The 24,754-nt window shown below is 38.9% G+C and overlaps 1 protein-coding gene across 1 annotated transcript; it reads left to right on the top strand.

The window, feature by feature from the left end:
* Positions 1–287: 287 nt before the first annotated feature.
* Positions 288–23,027, top strand: SHH2 (DNA-BINDING TRANSCRIPTION FACTOR 2). Its single transcript, XM_089139383.1, has 8 exons — positions 288–843; positions 2,265–2,350; positions 2,475–2,520; positions 2,622–2,763; positions 11,779–11,845; positions 12,199–12,250; positions 20,614–20,757; positions 20,882–23,027. The coding sequence occupies exons 1-8, from the start codon at positions 790–792 to the stop codon at positions 21,020–21,022; spliced, it is 732 nt and encodes a 243-aa protein (XP_088995509.1). The 5' UTR covers positions 288–789; the 3' UTR covers positions 21,023–23,027.
* Positions 23,028–24,754: the final 1,727 nt, after the last annotated feature.

Here is a 24,754-nt window from a genome sequence, read left to right as displayed (position 1 = left end):
AAAAAAAATTAGAAAAAAATGTAGTTACTCAAATCAAATCTTTTTTTTTTATCCAAGGTTCATCCGTTCCAGCTTGCGCGCACCACGACTACATCCTCATAAGAGTTTTTTATATTATTAATATAAGTGGGGCTTCGCCCTTTACCCCGGGGGATTCGAACTCTGACCTCCTATGTGAAAGAGTTGGTTTTTTACCAACTTAAATCAAATCTTCTTTAACTATTTTCCTAACAGTGGATTTTATGCTTGTATCAAAACTTGTCAAGCATTCGGAATGGAAATTTTCCCCATTCATGTAGTTACGGTACGGGTTCATACACGCGAAGTTTTAATCCTTCTTTACTGCCAATAAGGATCTTTCTGGAACACGTCAGCGTACATGCGGGCCACGCTTGTTTCCATCCCGGCTGAGGACCCGAAGCCAAAGCCAAATGCATACCTTCGATACTGTCAATTGACTGTACTCGATACCGCCGATGTCGAGACCAGAACACCATCACTCCACCTCTCCTCTGGAACACCCAATATATATATAACGTAAAAAGGAGAAAAAGGGGATTTCTTATTAGTCCCTTTCTCTGATTCTCTCTCTGTGACTTTCTGCTTTTGGGTTCGTCTTGCAACATTTTGTTTGTTTGTTTGTTTTACATGTTGCTATTTGTTGATCTTAGTGATAGATTGGTACCCGAAAGACAAAAATATCTTAGTTGTAGATGGATTCATAGACAGATATTCCCATTTTAAGAATTATTTTCAGATTCCTAAGGAAATTCTTCAACATAGGACTTCATGGGGAGACCTCCACATAGCGGAGGCACAGCTTTTCGCTTCACTCCTAACGAGGTAAGAATCCTTCTCAATTTACTTCTGTCTCTCACTATCTTCCTTTGAAGGTAAAGTTTTGGGTTTCTTTTCGCTTCTTTCAAGTGGGCTGTTGTGTTTTTTTTTTTAGTTTTGTTTCTCTGCGTTCAGTGTTAATCATGTTTGAGGTATCTTATTTACTGTTATGTTGGTATTCAAGGGTTTCATTGTGTTCATGCAATTCAAGGTTAAGATTTTTGTGATTAGCATTTAGAAGTTATATTTCTCGGTTTTTACTTATTCATTGTATTATAAGTGTATCACCACTTAGCATTTGAGTTAAACCATGAAACTTGTAATTATGTTAAACTTAGTACATTTCTATCACAATATCACGAAAACAATGTTGGGTTGTAGGTAAATAATGTGAGTATCAAAAGAGAAAAAGAAAAAGCTGTATTATTTATTTGTTGTCTGGGAGCTTTTTGTTCTAATATTTTGCTTTCAGGAAGTATTTGTGGTCCCATTTTCCAGTTCAATCTGAAGAAGAAGAATCTGCTTTAAGCTTCAGATTCTTCTCTTGGATTTAGGATTTTGTTTGGAGAACCTAAGCTGCTTACCTAATAAATCCATCCAAGAAAATTAATAGAAATTCTCTTGGCTTGGAGTAGATTCACAATACATGATTCTTAGCTGAACGAAATTTTTAGTCTAATACTTGTCATTATGACATATTAGATAAGAAATGATCAAATTAGAGTTGGTTTGGGAGTTGCTCCCATAAGTGATAAGCTTCGAGAAAGTCGTTTGAGGTGGCACGGCCACATTCAATGGAGACCTATAAATGCCCCTGTTCGGAGAAGTGATATAATCCATATTGATGGAACTAGAAGAGCTAGGAGTAGACCTAAGATAACCTTAGGAGAAGTGGTGAGAAAGAATATGTATAGCTTAGGCCTTGTATCTAGCATGGCCTTGAACAGAACTGATTGGAGGGCAAGAATCCATGTAGCCGACCCCATTTAGTTGGGACAAGGCTTATTGTTGTTGTTGTTGTTGTTGTTGTTGTTGTACTTGTCATTATGACATATTGGCCATTGTATACTAAGGCAACAATGATTTTGCTCTTATTGTAAAGAAAATAAAAAAAAACTTTTGTTGCTGCTTCTCCACTTCTTTTTGTTGCTCATCTGAGGTAAACTAGTTGATGGGACTATCCAATAAAATATCCATCCGGTACATTTCAGTATCAATTTAGTCTGTGTTGGCTTTGAGACTTCTAGTTTAGCTTGCATACATCTCTAGATTCTCTACTTGTTTTGCTTTTGATTTTATGTTTCCATTTTACCTGCAAAATTGTTGACCACTGCATCTTTTTCAACTCTTGATTTGTTCACTGAATTGGTACACATTTTAATAAAATTCTTTGTAATGCTACAATCTTTTATTGGTTTTTATACAAGGTTGTGGAAATGGAAGCTTGTCTGCAAGAAATCAATAATGCAATACCAGGTCGTGAAGTACTTTGTTCTCTTGCGGAGAAGTTCAGGTTTTTATACCATGCAATTTTGTTCCTTTCTCTAAAAGATTTCACATTTTGGTGCCGAAAATACTTAGCATTGCAAGTATGGCATTCGGAATAGAAAAAGTAATGTTGTTGCCTATCGTTGTAGTGCGTCTCCGGAGAGAGCCGGGAAGATTATTGTGCAACCAAAGCAGGTTTTTCATTGTTGGTTTATCTATGTAGTGTGACTTCAGATTGGTCAGAAAATGTGATGGTTTCAGAAAACCTTACATTATTCTGTGTAATTCAATTACAGGTATGGAATTGGTTCCAAAACAGAAGATATGCACAAAGGGCAAAATTGATTAAGTCTCCTGTGAAGCTGAGTATTTCACCTATGCCTCGAGATGATTCGGGTCAAGTGAGAAGTGTTACTCAATCTTTACCTGCACCTTCAGGTAGTGATAATTCCATTGGGCTCCCTCTGTCATTTTCTATAAGATCTTTGGATTGTATATACATGTGGGTGAAGGGGGAGGGGGGGGGTTCTTGGGTGAAACATTCCTATTTCATAAATGTAAGTGCTTCTATTATGTCTTAGAAATCTTTGCTCCTCTGTTTTATTAATTGAGTCAATCTTTCCTCAGTTATCATCTAGTGTGTCTTGTGCCCCCTTCTAAGGGAAAATTTTGTCACCATTAGACTGCTAATAGTGTAAGTTTTGTGAAGTAGTAATGCTGATGTTAGTATAATGAAGTTAATGTAAATCACAAATTCACAAGCGATGTCTTCTATACGGAGAAATAATACCATGGTCAATCAGGATTATAGCTTCTTAAATCTACTCTTGGTTTTGTAAAAGGATGAAACTCTGAACCTGGAGAAGGCAAATAACAGTTAGTTATTTTTAAAGATATGACCTTCCTGAAGATTGTTCCTGAAGATTGTACTATAGTACTATAGTGAAGAAACCAGTTACTTCACTCTCTTTTTATCAGAAAGCATTCTCTCCATAAGTTGTTTTAAACAGTTCTAGACATATCTGTGCAGCCTTGTTGCTCAATTGTAACAAAAACAACATCAACAACTCAGCCTTAACCAACAAAATGGAGTCGACTACATGGAACCTTTCTGTCCAATAAGCTCTATTTGAGGTCACACTTGGTACTAGGTCCAAGTTATGCATATCTTTCCTCATCACTTATCCTAAGGTCATTTAGGTCTTGCCCTGTTTTTCTAGTTCCTTCAATCTGAATCAAGTCATCCAAAAGCCTCCATTTACCATGTCCAGCCCCATTGCTCAATTTATCTTCATTTTTATTGCTACTGAAGCTTGAATTAGAATGCTCTGCACTCCATGTTCACAGAAGCAATTAAAAGCTGGGGTTTGGTGTGTATTGTTTTCTAAGGATCCATATAAATTGTTAAAGACTGGATTTGCAATGGGAACAGGTTTGGTCGATTGCATATATGGGTGTACTAATTGGCTGGAAGTCAGGTTTTGGGTCTTCTCTCTATTCAATTTGTGAGGAAAACCCTTAAACAATCAAAGATCACAATGTGAGGAGAGGTGTAGAGAGCTTTTTTCTGGGATGGTGAAAATGTGCGTTTCTCTTGTGTTATTTGTGATCTGTTTGCTTGGTTTCTTCCTTGTGATTGCATTTCCCCCCCTTTCAAATGGTATGAAAGCGAGGTATGACATATGTTGTGCATGGAAAAAAAAAGGAAAAAGCAGTGATAGGGGACTGATAGGCTTCTTTCCCACCTCCCATCCCAGAAAAAAGAAAGCACATGCTGCATGATATGGATGGTTGGAAATTCATAAGAGTGACCCAGAGGTGGGAATGATACCTTGGTGTACATATTGGAGACTTTTGAGGAACAGCCATCTCATTATATTTCAATACATGAATGCATATGGGAAGAATAAGCATGGAGGAAAAGAAAGGATTTGCGAAAATCAAGGCTTGAGATTGTTGACTATATAAATGGTGGAAAGATGTGACAGGAGTATTCTCAAGATGTGCTACCCTCCTCCGGTTTATTTTCGTAAACAAAAAGTTTCATAGAGTGGGTTAGTGTCAATGTTTAAAATCTTGTTCTGTTTTGGTGTTTTGGCTAGATGAGCTGTCTAAATATTGAAATTTCTTCATCTTGCCAACATGTGGTATTTTTCTGCCAAGTTTCGGTGGGTCATTTCAGTGGCTTTTAGGTCAATTAAGGTTTGAAACTTCATGAAATCCATCTTTCAGGCTATATAAACGGATGTAAATGATCATGTCAAAAATAGTTACCTAAATTCTCGTTTTGGATTTGCACCCTTGATTGGCAGTATATATATGTATGGTTGAATTTATGATGTACGGTTGTTCATTTACACATTTTTTATGTACTAAAGGACATAAATAATGAGCATTCAAGCAAGTGATGACGTAAAATCTTTCAAAAATGTTGTCTTAGATTCATAATAATTGAGTACATAATTTTCAAGGACATCATCGCATCAATGTGCTCCTAAAGTTTTAATACAATTGTTTATTTTTTAGTAAATTCTGATAATAACTACTATGCCTTCTAGATGGATCCCACTAAAGTCTGATTGGGCTGATGTGCATTCTTTTCTGAATTTAGGACATATGAAATGTGATACCATAGTTTGTGAGAATATACGAGTATAGTCCTCCACAATTGACATGTACTTTCATCATTAACATATTGAAACTAACCTATCCTAGGATATGAATCACCAAAGTGTGAAGAAACCTATTGATCCATTTGATACAAGTCCTATGATGCTGCTGGTAGGATGTATGGATGGTGGGGGTAGGATAAGATGTTATCTACAAAAGATGATCTAGTAGGACCAATACGTCCCTTTGAGTGGGAGAAAATATAGTCCTAGATTGATATGAAATCAACTAGGAGCCAATATTTCTAGGATACAGTGAAAAATACCAATGCAGATCTAGCACTGAATTGGCCTATTTTCCTTTGAAATCAACCTAGGATTGATAGATATGGGTGTTGGGCCTTTGTTTAATACGTTAGTGTGGTCATGGGCCTATTTTATGTGCTTGTAAGTTCAATGTCCAGGCCAAGTAAATTCTGCCTAATTTAGGTAGTGAGGGCAGAGTAGCGTTTTCTAATGTTTTTTATTTCAGTTTTAGGTGTCCTAGTATAAGTCGATTAATTTCTATTTTGAGTTGGTTCTGATTTCAAGTTAGTCTCCAACATGGAGTCCAAATCAGATTAAGAGACTCCAACATATTTTGTATAGATAGGCGCCTCCACTCGGTGGGGAGAGGACAGAGTGAATATTGACTAATTCTATAAGGGAATCTTCCATTTGAGTAATTCCTCTTGTGCTTGTTAATAAGTCCTAGTTTTGTTAATTGGAAATTAAAGATCAAGGTTGAGAAGGGTTCCAAAGGAGAAGTCAAGCCTAAACACCTGTGATTGGTTAAAGACCAGAGTTCAATCTTCATTCTCCATCTGAGTTTCCCATCCTCAAGGCTCCATTTAAATGTTATTGGCAGCCTACATTAATCACTTTCTCCTATCACATTTTTTCCCCCTATTTTTCTTGAACTTTCTTGAATTTTTAGGAATTTTTGGATTTTTGAATTTCCCAAGGCATTCAAAGTTCAAGGTCAGATCTGTGCTAATCTCACCATTAGATCTATCCTGCACTTTTGGTACATCATCTCCCCAACCCTAGTGACTTACATCCTGGTTTGATCCCATTCTGACCATCCAATTCAAGAGATAGATATTTTCTTTAACTTTTGTACTCTGTAAAATCCCCAAAACAAAAACCCTTATATCTCACCAAACTTAGGGGTATAGTGACGCTACATCTTTACCTATATCCCCTCCAAGTTTGGTGCCATTTTTATAATTTTTCATCCATATCTCATGAATCTGCCGTATCCCACCATACATTCCACCCGTCTAAATCTCCCCAAAACTATAATCCCATCATCCTTGGTACTATTTCATTCCAACTAATCCAATCAAGGATTTTAAGAGGCCACTAACCACATCCATCCTTACTAGCAATGTTGTCTGATCACAACCCGTATCACAAAGAACCCCATATCCTATAACCAAAATTTCACGAAACCCTTTCTTGGTCCCATATGAGTTGGTTCTCTTAAAAGTTCCCAGAAGAAGTGACCCTCATCCATATCTCATGAATCTGCCGTATCCCACCATACATTCCACCAGTCTAAATCTCCCCAAAACTATAATCCCATCATCCTTGGTACTATTTCATTCCAACTAATCCAATCAAGGATTTTAAGAGGCCACTAACCACATCCATCCTTACTAGCAATGTTGTCTGATCACAACCCGTATCACAAAGAACCCCATATCCTATAACCAAAATTTCAAGAAACCCTTTCTTGGTCCCATATGAGTTGGTTCTCTTAAAAGTTCCTAGAAGAAGTGACCCTCATTACATTGGGGCTGCATCAATCACACTCAAATTTGAAAAAATAGGGCTGGCTGAAGCTTGAAATTTAGAATTGTAGGGTTTCATTGATGTAGATCCAAGACTGAATTGGACATTTTCATTTGAAAACAACCTAGGGCTGATAAATATGGGTGTTCAGCCTTTATTTAATAGGTTTATGTGGTTGTGGCCTGTGGGACTATTCTATGGCTCCAGAAGTTTAGTGTCTAAGCCAAGTATGGAAATGATGTGTATCAAAAGCCCACAAATCCCTATAAGAACAACCCTCAAAATCAGCCCAACAAGATTGTGAGATGTGACTGCTGTGAGAGGCAGCCTGGATTGATGATGTGGCAAGTTTTTGTTGGTTCAATGGAGCATCACATAAGGTGGACCCACTTCCAAATAGAAGCTTAGCTGAAGAACCAAAAATGCAAAACATTGTTCATTTGAAAAGTGTCATAATGCATATTGGGAATATTCATAGAATATTTTGTGGGGCGTAAGGTGAGATTACACGATGATTTTGTTCTTGGGAGATTTAGGACTTTAGTTTAGTTTCTATTTTTGTAATTTCTATTTTAGTTATTTAGCCATGTTGCTGAAATATAAAGCCTAGTATTTTCTAAATTTAATTAGTTTTTATTTCCATAAGATTCTATTGTTACTAGTTATTAGGATATTAGTTTCTATTTTCAGTCTACCAAGACCAGCCAAGCAGATGTGATTCTGTCTCTTCCTTTCACTGGGTTGACTCTCTCCTGCTTGTTTCACTCCTTTCCGTGAAAAGCACACTAGGCACCAAGTTGCAGTGACAACACCTATAAGTGGTAGTCCTCTGGTAAGAAGGCAAGAACAAACAATCGTTCCCCAGAGTCGGGGGCCTTGGATTGTTGTGGCACAGTAGCCTTAGTTATGCAGTAAAATCCATGTTCAATAGCTGAGATTGCTGTGGGTTAGAGACCCAGTGATGTGAATTTTTTGAGGGCCCCCAATGTCCAAAATGGGGCCTAGGGTTGCTGCCCAGCACCCTACGGCCCAGCCCAGTCCAGCCGCATGGAGTTTATTTCATCAGCAGGGATATTTTGGTCATTTTGACACCCTAGTCCACTCCAAGTTGGTCTTGTTAGATGCAGAATTTTATTAGGAGTCTAGTCCTTTTTATTTATTTATTTTTATATAAATCAGTCCTTGTCAAGTTAAAGTCAGAAGTGAGTCCTAAGCTAGAGAGGAGTTCTATTTAAAGTAGGATTCCTTTAGTCGTTCTCCGAATTTCACTAAGAGATCAGTCCTGCTCTTGTTTGATAATTTGAATCATTCTAGGTTGAGATAAGGAAGAGTCCTAACTGGAGTAGGAGTTCTAATTATTTTAGAAGTTTCTAGTTGTTTTGCTTTTGAAATCGAGTCCAAGTATGAGTCCTTCAGTGTAGGCTATAAATACAGTCCAATACATGTACATAAATCAGTTTATGCTGAATAAAATTTGATGGAGGAGAACTTGGGTGGAGTTTTAGGGGGTTTCCAAGGGAGATCCCTGCGGCATCCTAGTGATTGGATTTCATTCATGCGAAGGCCCTCAACTTTGCATACACCCCCACCCTTCTCCCTCTCTTCTCCCTCTCTTCTCCCCTGTTGCACCTAACCTATCTTCCCCATCCCTGCAGTACCCTCCCTCCTCCAAAACCCTAAATCACATATCACCCATTTTTTTATTTTTACTTTTTTTCTTGAATTTTCTGGAGTTTTCGGACTTTTCAGGAGATCCAAAATTTAATCTCAGATCTATGACAGTCTTAAGAGTAAGATCTGTCCCAAACTTAGGAACCTCATCCCCTACCCTAGTGACTGTCCCTCTTAATTTCAGCCCTATCAGACCAACCAAACCCTAGTCTATGCCCCCAATTCCTTTGCTCCCTGAATTTTGTCAAAAACCCTAATTCCTTTGTTGCCCTAAATTTCCAAACCCTATCCTATTCCCTAATTCAATACTGCCCTAGATTCCGAAACCCTAACCCGAACACCCTTAAACAGCCCTAAATCCCTAATCTCAGTGCTTTAGAAACCCTAATGGCCTGCTGTTTTCCTTATTGGATCTTGGATTTCGTCCTCACCCCAGTGATGTTACATCAGCCAGGGCTGAGATAGCCCATGCCCATACCCCCTTTCTTCCTTCTTTCCTTCTTCTATATCCCCTTCTTCTTATTCTTCCATGCTCTTCTTTCATATGTAAAAAAAGAAACCCAATGAAAAAAAAGGTTAGTACATTTTTGTCTTCATTATTGTGTTGATCCTGGTTTTGATCGATCTCCCGCTGATTTATCCGGCTTGGGGTCTTCTCTTGCATTAGAAAATGGATGAATAAATTAATTTAATTGGTAATTTGTCTAATTGCTATTTAAATTAATAAATTACATATAGTTCTAAACTAAAAGAAAAATCCTGAATATTAAACTTAACCTAAAAAACTATGGATCCTGTTCTTATTCACATAACACTCAATAGGTTTGGGTCATTCCAAGGCAATGTACTTGCATTGCAAATGAGATTGGAGGTCGGCAAGTACACAAGGTTTGCTCCAAGTGTAAAGCTCACTAAATAACACTATTATTGCAAGGCATTTTGTGATATGGGCTGAACGGGATGAATAATGGTAAAGGATGTAATTGGCCTATGTGAAAGCTCCCATTAATCTCAAATGGTTGGTTTGATTTGGTTTCAGATGAAAGTTATCCCCCTTGGGAGATATGTGATAAATTCTTTGAGATGGGGAACTGGGGTCTGTAGGTGCTAAAGGTTGAATCTTGGAGGGAATGTAAGCAATGATATTGGGATATGATCCTCCAAGTTTAGATAGCTAAATTGGGAGATATAGAGTTATTGTTTTAGAGGGTTTTAGGGAGTACGAGAATTCAACAAAGTATCTTGAAATTGGTTGATTAAAAAGGGGTCAACTTAGGAGAGAAGGTTGCTAGGGTTGGTTTGGGCAATAATGCGCTTAAAGTTTGGGACATTTATGACGGTTAGATTGGTGTGTCTTGACATTGAATTTTGGGTTTACTTGATTGTTCAAAAATCCAAGAAAAAAACGTGATGGAAACGGAATGGGTTGTAGAATGTGAGATACCTGGATGGAGCCTTTTGTGGCTGTGGATTGAGTGGAATGTCTTTGTCAAAGATCTCCGTTTAGCCACAACAATGATCTTAGCCTGATTTCACCTAGAATCTTAGGGAATACTCAACTCTTTATCCTGATCTGAACAAAGTTGATATGAACCAATAATTACAACAGCTGTAACACATACAGGCACTTAACATGCAGGAGAAAATACCAAATAATCTCAACTGTTCCAGTTCTTCCCTTGAGGTGGTATAAATAGGCTTCTAATCAGCATTGCAACTCATAATAGAAATCTGAATTGAACTCCTAAAAAAAATAAAAAATGACCTAGGACTCTTACTAGACTTAAGGTTGACACTTAAAACTGAAATAAAACATAAGACAAGACTATTGTGCTCTTATAACTAAAGTTGCCCTGAATTTACATCATTAGTCAACTTATTCCAATTTCTTCGATTATTTTTTGTCCTAGACTCAGACACTCAATTTTAGGCTCATAGAGTAGGCTGTTGACCACATGATATGGACAAAGTCACAATGACCCAACATCCATATCTGCCAGCCCTAGGTTGATTCCAAAGGAAAATAGTCCAATATGGTGCTGGATCTGCATTACATTTAAGTAATTGGGAATAGTGAGGGGACAAAGTAATGAATTTTTAATTATAGTTGGATTAGATCAAAGATCAGCTTTAAGCCCATATTTATTTGCACTTATATTGAATGAACTAACCAAAGACATTCAAGATGAGGTTCCTTGGTCTATGCTTTTGCCTGATGATATTGTGTTGATAGATGAGACTCAGGTATGAATTAATGTCACATTAGAATCATGGCGAACAACTTTAGAATCAAAAGGCTTTACACTAAGTAGAACGAAGACAAAATATCTTGTTTGTAACTTTGGTCTTGATTGGACAGACAATGAGTTGGTGAAACTTAATGATAAGGAAATACCTTAGTGTGAGTGTTTTAGGTACCTTGGCTCAATCATAAATAAAAAAGGAAATATAGATGATGATGTTTCCCAAAGAATTAAAATAGGGTGGATGAAGTGGAGAGGTATGTTCAGGGTTTTGTGTGATCCACGTATTCCTTTAAAACTCAAAGAAAAATTCTATAGGACCATTGTTCAACCCGCTATGATGATGGTGTAAAGTGTTGGGCTTTTTAAAAAGAATCATATAGATAAACTTAGTGTAGCAGAAATGAGGATGTTAAGATGGTTGAGTGGCAAAACTAGTAAGAATAATGAAATGAATGATCATATTAGAGTTGGTTTGGGAGTAGCTTCGATAAGTGATAGCTACGAGAAAGTTGTTTGAGGTGGCACAACTACATTCAATGAAGGCCTGTAAATGCCCCTGTACGGAGAAGTGATATAATCCAGATTGAAAGAATTAGAAGAGCTAGGGCAGACATAAGATAACCTCAAGAGAAATGGTGAGAAAAGATATGCATAGCTTAGGCCTTGTATTTAGCATGGCCTCAAACAGAGCTGATTAGAAGGCAATAATCCATATAGCTGACCCCATTTAGTTGCGACAAGGCTTGATGATAATGATGATGATCTGCAATTCATTTCGGTGTTCACTTTTTGGGTTTTTTCTCAAGCCAGATTTTACTTCTTGTGGATGTCAGCAACTAAGGCGATACTATTTTAAACCGCTATTATGGTATGATCATTTACTCTGCATTATTATCTTACTACTTTCTATTTTGGTTTTCTGATAACCCATGAATCACAAAATTCTATTCTTCATTATTGCTGTACTTTATCTTTTGAATCTTATTTCATTGTTGAAGGAGTTGCCTTTTATGAATAATCCTGGCGCTGTTATCATCTAGCACTATTGTTTGGATTCTAGTATCACTTTGTTCTGCAATTCCTAATTTCAGCAAGGAGCACCTTTGATAATAGCTCTCAAATGGAGTTCGAAGCCAAATCAGCAAGGGATGGAGCATGGTTAGTTATTTCTTTGCTATTAAGATGTTAATTCCTACCCTGTGAGACTGGGAACATTGTCAGTAGTTTTTTTTCTCTTATACGTATTTGGTCTTTCATCCCATCCTAGGCTTTGCTTCACTATCTATCACTTGGTCCCTTCCTTTTACCGCCATGTCACAAATAATGAAGTGTATCTTTTCATTATGCGAATGAAATGTAACTTTCCAATATGGTCCTCCTAGGCTTCACAATCTGCCACTTAACCCACCCATATACTACCACGTGGCAGATAGTGAACGATAATACTATATTATGCATAGTAAAGTTCTGTTTTTCGCGTTCGCTTCTTGATTCTTTGTTACATTTCTCAGGTATGATGTTGCAAACTTTATTTCTCACAGAATGTTCGAGACGGGAGATCCGGTAACTTTTAGAGCTCATTTCACATCTCTTTATAATTTGCCAATTGATTATGGGAATGTCACTTTTTCCTACTCTCAGTGATGAGACAGCAATGAACTGCCAATAGGTTTCTTTTGGATGAATAAGTAAATTCATTAACCAAATGAGAGAAAAGGGGAAGGGAAAATACAAAGACATGGACAGGCTCAATAAGCACAAGAGGCACATATCCTTGCAATAAAACTAGAAAACCAACATTAGCACAACAAAGCCAAAAGGGACCAAAAGGGCAGTAGACCCAGCAAGACCAACATAGTTTTCCATTAGATCGATGAAGCCTTTGTTATAACAAAGCGCAGGACATGCAGGAGGGACCGATGCAGGGGTTGGAAGCATCACAGGAATGTGACGAAGAACGATAGACGAGAAACAGAGGGAGAAGAAGAATCTGGATCTGAGTTCAAACCTTATTCGGAGAGATCAACAACGATAGCCCTCACGGCTGTGCCCCCCATGCTAGATAGGCCATCGAGGAAAAGAACCCTCGATGATTTGAAGCTGAACCCTGAAACAGAAAAGGGAGAGGGAGGGAGGAGAAACAAGGGAGGAGATGGATCTGGATCTGATTTTGAACTGATTTGGAGAGATCAGCAATGATACCCCTCATGGCTTCCCCCCAGCACCAGAGAGGCCATTGAGACCATCGACAAACCTCCATTGACACAGAATGAGGAGAAGCAAAGAGAAGAGGAGAACTAGAGGGAAGAGAACGAGATCTCAAATCTGAGATCTTGCTTGATCTAACCTTAAGGGGAGAGGAGGATAAGCAAAGAGCAGAGGAAACCAGAGGGAGGAGATCGGATCTCAGATCTGAGATCATGCTCGACCAAACCTAAGCAGAAACAGAGAGGAGAAGCAGTTAGCAGAGAGAGGAGGAGAAACCATCAAGGGCCGAAGCCCTTGAGGCACAGAACCCTAGCGACTGTCAAAATGCAGAAGGCCCTTCCTCCCATGAAGCACAGCGCTTAGCCTTCGATATGATCAAGAGCCTTTGAGATCTTGATGATCTCACCTTCTCTCGGAGACAGATCTTGGAGAAACCTTCCGTCAAACCCCTGCCGACTCCTGTTCCAGAAAGCAATGACCAGAGACACTTCTCTTACTTGTTCCTTTGCACTTCCCTGTCCATCAAACTGGTAAACTTGTTTTACCGACTGCCAATAGTTGATAGCATTTTGTTTTCAGTTATTTTATAAGTTCGTTGTCTTTTTTATCTTATTAATTGTTCATTTCCGTTAGACATTGGTTAGTTAGTTATTAGCAGTATCTAGGATCTGGGGTTACTGGTCCATTAGGGATTTGGTTTGGGGCCTTTATGTTTTTTCCATTGATTTCACTACAACAGGATCCGGACCTGCTTTCAGATGCACACCACTTAAAGATGTATTACACAAAAGTCACTTGAATGGATAATTCCAACCTTCAGTTCCGTTTTGTGTAAATTTAAAACACTCTGAATTTTAGTGTAGCATAAATGCTTTGAAGAAGTTTATGGAAAACCATATTCTGAAATATCATCAGATGACTGACTATTTCTTTCATATGGTCTTTCAGATTAGATGGAACCTGGCCAACTGCATGTCCTGTTTTTCTGAACCTGACATGAGGTAAGACTAGGGCCCAGAGCCAACTTTTAGATCTTTGGCTCTGGATACAGGATGGCATCATCTGGGTAGGCTTCTTGGAGTTCATGCAGCGACACTTCTGTGGACTGGCACAAACCTGTTTGGAAGTCCTAGAATGCCTATACTCGGACGAGGCAGGTCAAAATCTGTTTTTGCTAGAGCAGCGTCTTTGGGCATTGATTTGGGTTTATATTGTATTTCTCTATTTTGGTTGGCTATAGATCTATAGAACTGGGGCCGCAATAGGGTCAGATTGGGCTGGGCTTTTTGAAAGCTCAACCTGGTGATGTGAACAACAAGAATACTCCCAGCAGAAGCCACAAGCATGCACAGCCCCCTAGGGGTATTTTTGTCTCTTTGTGGACTTTTCTTTTATTTTGTTATGGGTTTCTAATCAGTTACAGAATCCCAATTAATCTTTTATTTCAGTTGTAGTTGTCTAGTCTAATTAGGAGTCCAGGAATAAGTCAAGTTAGGTCTCCTAGATCGAGTTTTATTTGGAATCTTTGTAAAGGCTATAAATTCTCATGCCCACTGCCGTAGCAAATCAAGTTTTGATAAATAAAGAATGAAGAGTTTACAGCCCGCAGGGTCCTTTTGAGAGGGACGCTGCCATTGTCCATGAAAGCTCCGAAGAGCCAGTGATCTACTCAGTTCACTCCAGCAAGCCGTTCGAGCCTATTTCTTCATCAAGAGCCTACGATCCTGTGAGTATAAACCCCTCCCCAACCCCTGCCCTAACTACTTTCCCTTCTCTTCATCTTCCTCTACCCTGCGGCAGCAAATTTCTGCAACTCCGGATCAAGAAGTCTTCAAGATCCTTGCTGTCTCTATTCCCCAGTACAAGAATCCACCTTAATTCAGTCAACTAGGGCACCCAAACCCTTCGACCAACAGCTCCAGCCCCTCCCCACCTTCAAAATCCCAGTTTCAGCTCCTACAGTCTTGCGCAACCAAGAAAAGAAAGAGAAATGAAAGAAAGAAAGAAAGAAAAAAAAAAAAAAAAAAAAAAAAAAAAAGAAAGAAAGAAAGAAAGAAAAAAAAGAAAGGGAAAGAAGAAAGAAAGGTTGGCCAAGAAACTTCCCCCACCCTTACCGCAAGCTTTTCCCAGCCCCTGTTCTCTTAATTTTGAACCTTGTCACAGTCCTGTCCCATTTTGTTAAAATCCTACTACTTTTTCCTTCTCAACCCATCAAGGTTTTCGTTAACCCAAATGTTCCCTAAACCATTAAACAACTCAAAATCAACCTAATTAGAGAATTCCATGGCCTATCAAGCCCATCCTTCCCATTCCCAAAACCCTACAAGTGTTCCAGAGAGTGGAGATTTTATACCACACGAATCCCATCGTCCTTGGTTTACATTAATTGTTATCAGAGCCATGGATAGGGTGAACGAAATCACTCCTACTGAAGATCAGTTATTGACCCTGCATGAGTATTCTTGCAAAGATCCTTGTGACTGAATCTGAAGATGAAGATTGATGAAGATTGGATAAGGAGCAGCCTCTTCCATACTCGGTTGAAGGCAGGTGGATCTGTGGCCTGAGCCATAATTGATAACTTGCAACACCAATGTCATATCTGAATTTTCTGTACAGAAGGCCAAATTACCAATTGAAGAACATCTCAATTCTTACAAAATTGGACTCCTCAACCATGAGATTATTGAGTTAAGATTTTGATGTCTAGTTCCCAGTAGTTTACACTCCTATGCCGATGAAGTTTGGTGCGACGTAGTTCCCATGAGAGTGACTGATGTAATTTTGGGTAGACCTTGGTCATATGGTAATGATGTAACAATCCATGGGAGGGAAAATGCCTGTAAATTTATGCATAGGGGGGAAAATGTTGTGTTCCTTCCCATTAATCGGCAAGAGGAAGGTGGAAAAAGAGGGGTACGGAGTCCAATTCCAAAAGAGCCCAGCTCTCAGCCACAACCTATAGTGACACTCACCAATAAGTTTGATGATCCTCAAGAAGAGCCTAGTGTAATCCTGGCACTAGTCACCAAGTCAGAGATTCCTCAGGAAGAAGAAGAACCACCACCTCAGGTCTTGGAACTCCTTACAGAGTCTTTGGATATAGTACCAGAAGGTCTCCCTAGTGGGCTACCCCCATTGAGAGACATTCAGCTTGCCATAGACCTAGTACCTGGAACTTCTCTTCCCAACATGCCAGCCTATAGAATGAGTTCATGTTGCAGGAACAAGTAGAAGAGCTTCTTAAGGAGGGCCACATTGTAGAGAGCCTAAGTCCTTGTGCCATACCAACATTGCTGACTCCTAAGAAAGATGGATTGTGGCGAATGTGTCTTGACTGTCGGGCTGTAAACAAAATCATGGTCAAGCATAGAAAGGAACTGGACTCCTACTTGACTCTTCTAAGGAAACCAACTTACTTCAATTACTTGCTAAACAAGGACTCAAATAACTAACTTGCAAATAACACAAACTCTGAAAGATAAGAACCCTTTTGGATGAGGAATCTTATCACAACCAACTAACTTCAACTCAAACTAAAACTCTCAAATAACTTTCAAACTGGACTTCAAGTAACAAAGAAAACATAGAAAGGACTCTAGAAAAGTAGCTGGTTTATTCTTCCTACTTAGTACTAGAACCAGGGGTGGAAAATGAGCAAATTACAAATTATCCTTTTGTTGGTCCCCCCCCCCCCGTGGCTTGCCTCATAATGTGGGTGGGTCTGCGCCATCCTTCGGCCCTTCTTGAGCTGTCCTGGCTGGTTACATCATCTGGAGTGGACCCAATTTTAGGGTTTGATATCGAAATTCCTAAACCCTGGAATCTGGGTTACATCAAATTCCTTTTGTGTTTGCTGTAGTAGTTCTGGTTTGTCAATTAGAAATTGAAGATACAGAGCTGAAAAAGGGTTTTAGTGTGAAGTAGTCATTGAAGAATAAAGTTTGACCTTTATTCTCCACCTGGACTGTTCCATCTACAAGGCTTCAGTCAGGTATTATTGGTAGCCTATACTAAACCCCCTCTCCTTTTCCCTTTTTTTTTTGTGTGGTGGGGACCCCATTCCCTGATTCAGTCCCTGCTCTTTCAGCCAAAGTCATGAACTACCATATATCCACAACCAGACATCACTTTCACCCCAAATTCCAGCCATTAGTCTACCAACATTCCTCTTACCTTCGATCCTAAATTCAGCCCAAACAGGCCATCCTTTCTCCAGATCTGGCCATTCTCGGTCCAAGTTCACCCCATTCCAAGAACTTTAAATATCCCATATCTCAAGAACCTGCCCATCCAACCACACATCCCATTGCTCTAATTCTCTCCAAAACTCTTCCCACCAAAAACTCAATACCATTCCAACTCTAATTACCCCAACTAGGGAAAATAGAGGCCACTTGTTCAAACCTAATTGGGAAAACCATTCAAAAAGCCACCCCATAGACCATACTCGTATTCATTATATGGGCTTGGAATCTGGTATAGCCATAGAGATCCTGGAAGACAGAGGCCTTATTCGAGTAGACTGCATCACCCGCCTTAACTTTAACTAGGCCAGGCAGAGCCAATTGATGCAAAATTATCTCCAAATTGGGCTTCTCTGCTTAGGAGGATTCTAATATTGGATCATATATGTATTTGGCCTTTGTTTCTATGTGTCTATTTCGTAACTGGCCAATTTGATGGGCCTAAAACATGGGTAGAACATAGGAAAATGGGATCTCTTTCAATGGTTTTGTGGATATCTTCCCCCCCCCCCTCTTTCTTCTGTGGTTTCTTTTCTTCTTCTTCCAAGAATGTATCTCCTCATTCATCCTGATGTTAAGGAATATCTTCGACCAAGATAAGCTGATTTATCTCCAACCATAATCTTCCTTTTCCTAATCTTAAAGATAACCTTCTAAGTTCCCCATCCTTAAGTTCCTTTTTTTCCTTTTTGTTTTCTTACTCCCTCAAAAAACCCAAATTTTCCAACTTAGATCTATACCTATCTAACCATTAAAATGGTCCCAAACTTTAGGGATTATCTCTATATACCATTACCTAAATTCTCAAGTTTCGTCCTATATCTAGGAAACATACCCCATCCATCCATACACTTTCATTATTCTAAATCTCTCTAGAGCTATCCAACCACCATAACCTTGGTCCTTATGTATCCCTTCAACTGCCTCAAAATCCTAAGACCCTAAACCCTTACTTTCTGAGTTAAGCTTGCAGAGCTGGCCATTGTTGAGCCTCCTCAATCTACTGCTGTATCCCAAGTTCGGCTTTGGTGCTGACCCTGAGCCTAACCAATAAAACAATTCAATGACTACATTTTTGGTGGCAGAACAAGGATTTTTTTTTTTTCATGCTATTTGGTGGATGCAAAACTTACAGAACTTTGTCGAGGGAAAAAAAAAGTACTTATAGAACATTGATTTAACAATTAAACAGCAACAATGGAAGTGCAGAACAATGCTTTGAATGTTTCAGTCCTTAGGTGATTGAACACTAGGTAAATAACAGGGTCAAAATTAGGGTTAAACTTAGTCTCAATATCAGGGTAAAAAATCAAGCTAGGCCAAATACTCAATCCTGACTGTAGTTTAGGGTTAGAATATTCCTTGGCCTGCCTCAGGGCTAGAATTTGAGCCCATGCCTCTTTTGGATAAAAGCAGGTTTAGGCCAATAGCACCTTTTACAAGAATCCTTGATTTTGGACAAGAGTACCCAATCACAAAAGAAAAAAAGTAAATAATAAAATGTGAATACCTTTAGGGTGTGGCATAAACCCTTGTGTGAATATGAACATGGTGGAAGATCTCACTCTCGAGCAAGATCTTGCCACCTTGAAAAATCGAGATCTCGATCAAAATATACAATTTTTTGGCGTCAATTCGGTGGCCCATCTCGGTGGGTTTTAGGGTTCCAATTAGATTGAAACTTGGTATTTAGCATATTTAAGGCCTTTTGAACACATTGGTGGCCTTGGATTTGTCATATAACAAACCTAAGTATGATTTCTAAGTTTACCCATAGTGTGAAACCGAAATGTTGTAGGATTAGGGAATGCAATTGTATACAACTTGTAATATAGAACTTGTAAGGCATATAAATTAAAAGTAAGTGTATCAAATGCATCAAGTAACCTAAATGTTATCAAAACTCCATCCGTGTGAGTATCACAATCTCAATTTTCAAGAATAGAATAATAAAATTATACAACCATTAGAAGTTCTATATATGTCATTAAATCATAAATTCATAAGACAAGCAGAGAATGATTCAAAATGAAAATCCAATTGAAGTCCACAAAAAAAGGTAAAAAATTGATAGTTCCAGCGGAGAACCGGGCGAGATATGGCGAGATATGGCGAGATATAGATAGATATAGATAGAAATAGTGAGATATGGCGAGATCTTGAGCGTGATATCCCAATTCTCTGCTCTTGACCTCCATCTCATCTTTGCCTATTTGAAAAAGTGAGATATCTCGCGAGATCTCCCACCATGAATATGAACAATGAATGCACCTGACTTATAGGTCTCGAAGCTCCAAGTAATCAACCTTCAGTCTACACCTCAACCTTCTTTGTCAAAGGGATTGGAACTCCAAAGGGATTTTGGATTTAAGGAGACACAAAGGCTTTGACAAAAGCACAATTGAGGGCTTGATGGTGCTTTGATAATTGTGCTTAAGAGAGTCATTAAGACACCTATTTATAGTCATAAACAATTGGGATTGGATTGGGTCCGAATGGATAGAAGGTCATATTTTTGAACTGTAATTTCACGGTCGACCTGCTCAATCTCGCTGTTGGAAGCCAGCCTGGCTTGACGGTCAATTGACAGTCACTGTGGCATCGATCATTGGCCTGGCGGTGTACTAGGAGCCTTCCACGGTTGAACCTGTGTGGCTTCTGGAATTGTGTCAGTCAATCAAGCTAATCTGGCCCACAGTTGATCGGGTCGATTGGCACATCGCACATGACCCTTTCTAGGGCTTTCCAAAAATATTTTTGGAATTTGGTTTTGCCCCTTAGCTCTGACCCAACTACACCCTTTTGCCCATGCATTAGTTTTAAATAAATCTAAAAATGGATTTTCTTGTATTATTGTATATACATTGGGACAGCAGACTAACAACAAAAAAAAACCAACCCTAAAATACCAAAGAATTCAAGGACCTTGTGTAGAGGCTGTCGCCACTAGATCTTCTGTCACAGGATTTTAACAGACATTATTGCCTTTTTGGTAAGCTAGTTTTCAGGGTGTTGCTCTCACATACCTAGATGTTGCAGAATCTTAGTGGATGGACCACCAACTCTAAACTGTGGACTGCATATGGAGAGCCATCTATTTTGACATTAGTTCTCATTTTTAGATGTTACTCTACTGCCATATCCAGAATAGACCAAGGCAAGCATATTGTTGTTACCTAGACTCTTAGTCCATTTCATCTCGGCTTTAGTCTGCCGTTCAGGGCTTGCCCCCTTCTTTTTGTTTTCTTATACGTTTTCTCCCCCTTCGCCCACCTTTCGGGTTTTGGTAATGGATCCTCGGTCACCCATAAAAAAAAGGTTGCTGAGATATTCTCCTTCAGCATCAGTGCTAGAAAGAGAGACAAGTTGCTTTGATTTTCTATGAAAATATTTTTTCTGCCTCTGATTTATGCTTGAAAATGTTCACTCTCACACTTCATTCTTCTATGTAACTTATGCTGTCAAATTCAGGAAGTTCGAGTTCGGTTTGCGGGATTCGGAGCAGAAGAAGATGAATGGGTTAATGTGCGCAGGCATGTGAGACAGCGATCTCTTCCCTGTGAAGCATCAGAATGTGTTGCAGTGCTTCCCGGCGATCTAATACTGTGTTTTCAGGTATAGTTCCTGGAGATCTAATACTTTGTCTTCAGTTATATTTCATTTGTGGGGTTACTGTTTTAAAATCACATTACATAAAGATTTCATTAATAATTTTTGTTTGCAATTTGAAAATTATCAGGAAGGTAAAGAGCAGGCTCTTTACTTTGATGCTCATGTTCTTGATGCTCAACGACGGAGACATGATGTAAGAGGATGTCGTTGTCGGTTTCTAGTACGTTATGACCATGATCAGTCTGAGGTGTGGGATGCTATGTTTTGATATTTTCTCCTATGGGCTTCCTGCATTCCTTCATACTTTCATGTGGCATTTGAGCTCATCCATATTCAGATATTGGTTGGTACCACTTTTTGTTGTGTGGCTGTGTGCAAGACTTATATGAATTTCCTGTTTGTAATAGTTTCTGACGTAGAACAACCAATGATTATGAATAAAGCAAGGAGAGAAGAACAAATAGACAGCAGCAAAAGGGTGCACTGCTATGTGGAGAATTATATGTACTCTCCAGTTGGTATAATGTTATGTATTACAGTAGAAGGACACCTGATGTACCCTAGGTTGAACAGGATCAGCTAATCATAATTAAGTCATTTGTCTTTTAAGTGATCACATGATATCTAAAGTGGAATTTACTAAGAATGAACTTAAAATTCGTCCACCACCTTGGTACAATGTTTTAGGCCCCTTGGAGAGGTCCATTACCAAGTAGACCCTTTGAATGAAGCATTTACCTGTATATGACCCAACCCTAGGCTTATTCCCCTAGTTAGAAGCCCAAATGGTGTGTTGGTTCTGCATCTGCATCAACTCTACCCATCTTGAAAAAAAATTGTCCTCGAATTTGGTTACAATGTTGGGTGTTTTCTTTCCCACCGGGGGGGGGGGGTTCAACTTGTGTGCAGCCCTGACCATTCCTGGGCAGAATTCTGACTTGTAGAAATGCTAGGAATGAAGTCTTTGACCCATGGAGCTTTCTCTGCAAAGAACCATAAGGGCATGATGAACTCTGTGTCCCTGTTCAAAATCAGTAGCCATAATCATGGATTCTTCTTTGGCCACAACTTTAGCCATCTAGATCATTTCTGTGTGCTCCTGTAGCACTATCTCCTGCTTTGTCTACTTTGGTCTATTCAACTTGGACCTCTTCAATAAGCTCTTCGAGATCAAGGGCATTCTGAACATCACATGGAGTAGTTTGTTCCTCATGTAACACTTTTGTCTTCAAAATTCAAACCTACTTGTTTAGGTCCCTGCAGTGATGTGTTCGATCTGTAGGACTTCCTTAGTTGAAACATCAAAGTTAGTGAGCTGCAGCTCTTCCATGGGATCGGTGACCTTGTAGCCACTTGAGCCTTGGCTTCAATTGTTCTGTTGGATCATTAGGATAGTCCTAACCCTGCCATGCAAAATGACTAATGAATCTTCTAGCCTTGAATTCATGGGACACACCCTGGATTGAGGGCTTTGAGTTCATCCATCTCATTATCCCACTTCTCATGGAACTCTTTTATTACTGGTTCCACCATTGTGTGATGTTACTCTGATGTATTGGAGCCAAACCCTAAATCTAGAGTTCTTCATCAAGATCTTAATCAAATGATCCACTAGTAAACTAGGGTTTTGTACCTTGCGGTTGTAGGATTAGGCCTGAGAATTAGGGTTTAAGGGTTGGGAAGAGAGAATGGCTTGCCTTGGGTAAGGCTAGGAATTAAGGTCGACTGAAACTCAATATTAAACCTCGTTGTAAATCAGTTTCAGATTTGAATTTTCAAAGTTTAGGGTTTGATAGGAATTAGGGTTTCTAGGGGATGAACTAGAGTTAAGGTTAGTGATGAGCACATTTATGTGTGAAATCTTAGGGCATAAAGCATGTATTTTATACACTTAGAGTGGAGTTACCTTGGGTTTTATGTTGTTTTTGCAGATTTTAGGACTTTTCAAGATTTAAGCAAATATTTGGAGTTTTGGCCTTGAATCATGCAATTTTACACGTCAAGAAGTCCATTCAAATTCTCAAATGCGAAAATGGGCGTGATCTGGAGCATGATGGGCTAGAGATGTGTGATTATGGGCCAACTCCGAAATATTGAAGAGATAAAGAAGGCAAATTTGATCTACAGCTAAGATTATAAATTATCAATCAAATCTACAGAGATATTATTGAGAGAGTCCAAATGGAGAAAAGAGTCCTTGCATACTTCAATATCTTATTTCCTATATGGGATTTAATTAATGAAAGAAAAAGAGGAAAAAGAATTATATTTAGAGAAGGAAGAGGCAAAAATCTCGTTTTTGAATGTCTCTGTCCAGTTTCGATCAAGCCCTTCATCGAACGGTCATCTGATGTCCGATCGTGCTGATTTTTGGAGGAGAGCTTGACGACTACTTAAATCTCAAATCCAACGGTGGAATTATGCATCTGATCTCTCTAAGTCAGTGCGATTAGTACGTCAAAACCCTAATTGGCTGAGTCAGATAGGAACCCTGAGTTTTATTCAAATTCAGCCGTGCCTCATATCTCATGTATACTCTATAAAAGGAGAGCATACTCCATCAAAGGAGAACTTGTTCTAGAGCTTAGGAGAAGCATTCTTTCTTCTCTCTTCAGTTTATTTAGGTTTTCTCTAGTTTTCTTTGCTTGCATTTGTGAGATTTTAATTTCTAGATTGAATGTTTAGGTTTAATTTATTTTTTATGTAATGCATTTCAAGTTCAAGTTTTTAGATTCGTTTTTCTCTGGGTCTAGCAATTGCAAATTTAGATCATTCTAGATCTAGATCTGGTTGTTAGGGTTGGTTGAGATTCGAATCATTTGTTCAATTCGCAAGTAAGTAACCTTCTTTATTAATCTTCTCTCCTCCCTCCATTCTCGCTTTTATCTACCCCTCCATATTCTTAATTTAGGATTTACTTTCAGCATTTATTTATTGATCTCCCTTCCCCTGGATTCTTGATCAGAGATGCCTACAGTCGTGCCTCTCTTTGGTTAAGGTTTCCATTTTACTTTCTGCAATTTACTTTCAGCATTTATTTATTGTTCTCCCTTCCCCTGGGTCCTTAATCAAAGATGCCTACAGTCGTGCCTCTCTTTGGTTAAGGTTTCCCTTTCCTTTTATTGCTTTGATTATTTCTTTTTTGCAATTTTTTTTTCTCTAATATCCATTCCCTCGATCGGTGGACTATAAGCTATGGCAAAGGGTCCACGGTCAAAGTCATTATTATTATGCTCCCCTTCCCTCGATCTAGAGCTAACACTCGGATCACTTCCCTTTTCCTTTTATTTTTATTGTTTGTATTTTTTTCTTGTCTTTTATTTATGCATTGATTGTGTTTGCTTTATTTTTCATTTCAATTCGATTGCATTAGATGTATGGATTAGGATTGTTTAGTTTAGTTAATTAGTTTAACAAAAATTGAATCATTCCACTCTCGCATTACTATTAAGAAGTTGAATTTTAAGTGGCATATCTCCCTGAGATCGACCCGTTAGCTACATGATACTATGCGCTTGCGGTTACTTTTAATTTCACAAACCTCGCTGTGAAATTAGTTTTAGATTTGAATTTTCAAAGTTTAGGGTTTGATAGGAATTAGGGTTTCTAGGGGATGAACTAGAGTTAAGGTTAGGGTCAAGTGTCAAGGTTGCTGAGAGGGAAAGGTATGTAGAGGGAATAGGTTTTGGATGAGTGGTTGAGGAGAATCAGGTATTTGAAGTTTTAGGGTTTTCTATGGAGACAATGAAGTGCAGAAATTTTAGGGTTTAGATATGGGAAAGGGGTGCGGATGGGGATCGAGTGTGAGTTAGGGGAAGGGGAAGGTAGTCCTAAGAGGTTAAGGGATTTGGGGTGGGGGTTAGACGATGTGGAAGAAATAGGGTTTTGGAATTCTGGATTTCCTATGCTGCTGCAAAGAGAAAAGAAGTAAAAGAACTAGGAAGGGAGGGAATTAAGAAATAGGGGCGAGGGAGGGGAGGGAATGCTGCAGCAGGGTAGG

The sequence above is a fragment of the Hakea prostrata genome, chromosome 11 (assembly GCF_041222555.1).
Source record: "Hakea prostrata isolate BN-2017 chromosome 11, UWA_Hpros_2, whole genome shotgun sequence".
Taxonomy (NCBI): Eukaryota; Viridiplantae; Streptophyta; class Magnoliopsida; order Proteales; family Proteaceae; genus Hakea; species Hakea prostrata.
This window is presented reverse-complemented; position numbering and strand designations above follow the sequence as displayed.

Excerpts from the sequence above, each read along its gene's own strand:
- SHH2 (XM_089139383.1), top strand. The coding sequence starts at position 790 with ATGGGGAGACCTCCACATAGCGGAGGCACAGCTTTTCGCTTCACTCCT. Across the intron at positions 844-2,264 it reads TTCGCTTCACTCCTAACGAG|GTTGTGGAAATGGAAGCTTG; the intron begins GTAAGAATCCTT and ends TTTTTATACAAG. Across the intron at positions 2,351-2,474 it reads TCTCTTGCGGAGAAGTTCAG|TGCGTCTCCGGAGAGAGCCG; the intron begins GTTTTTATACCA and ends CTATCGTTGTAG.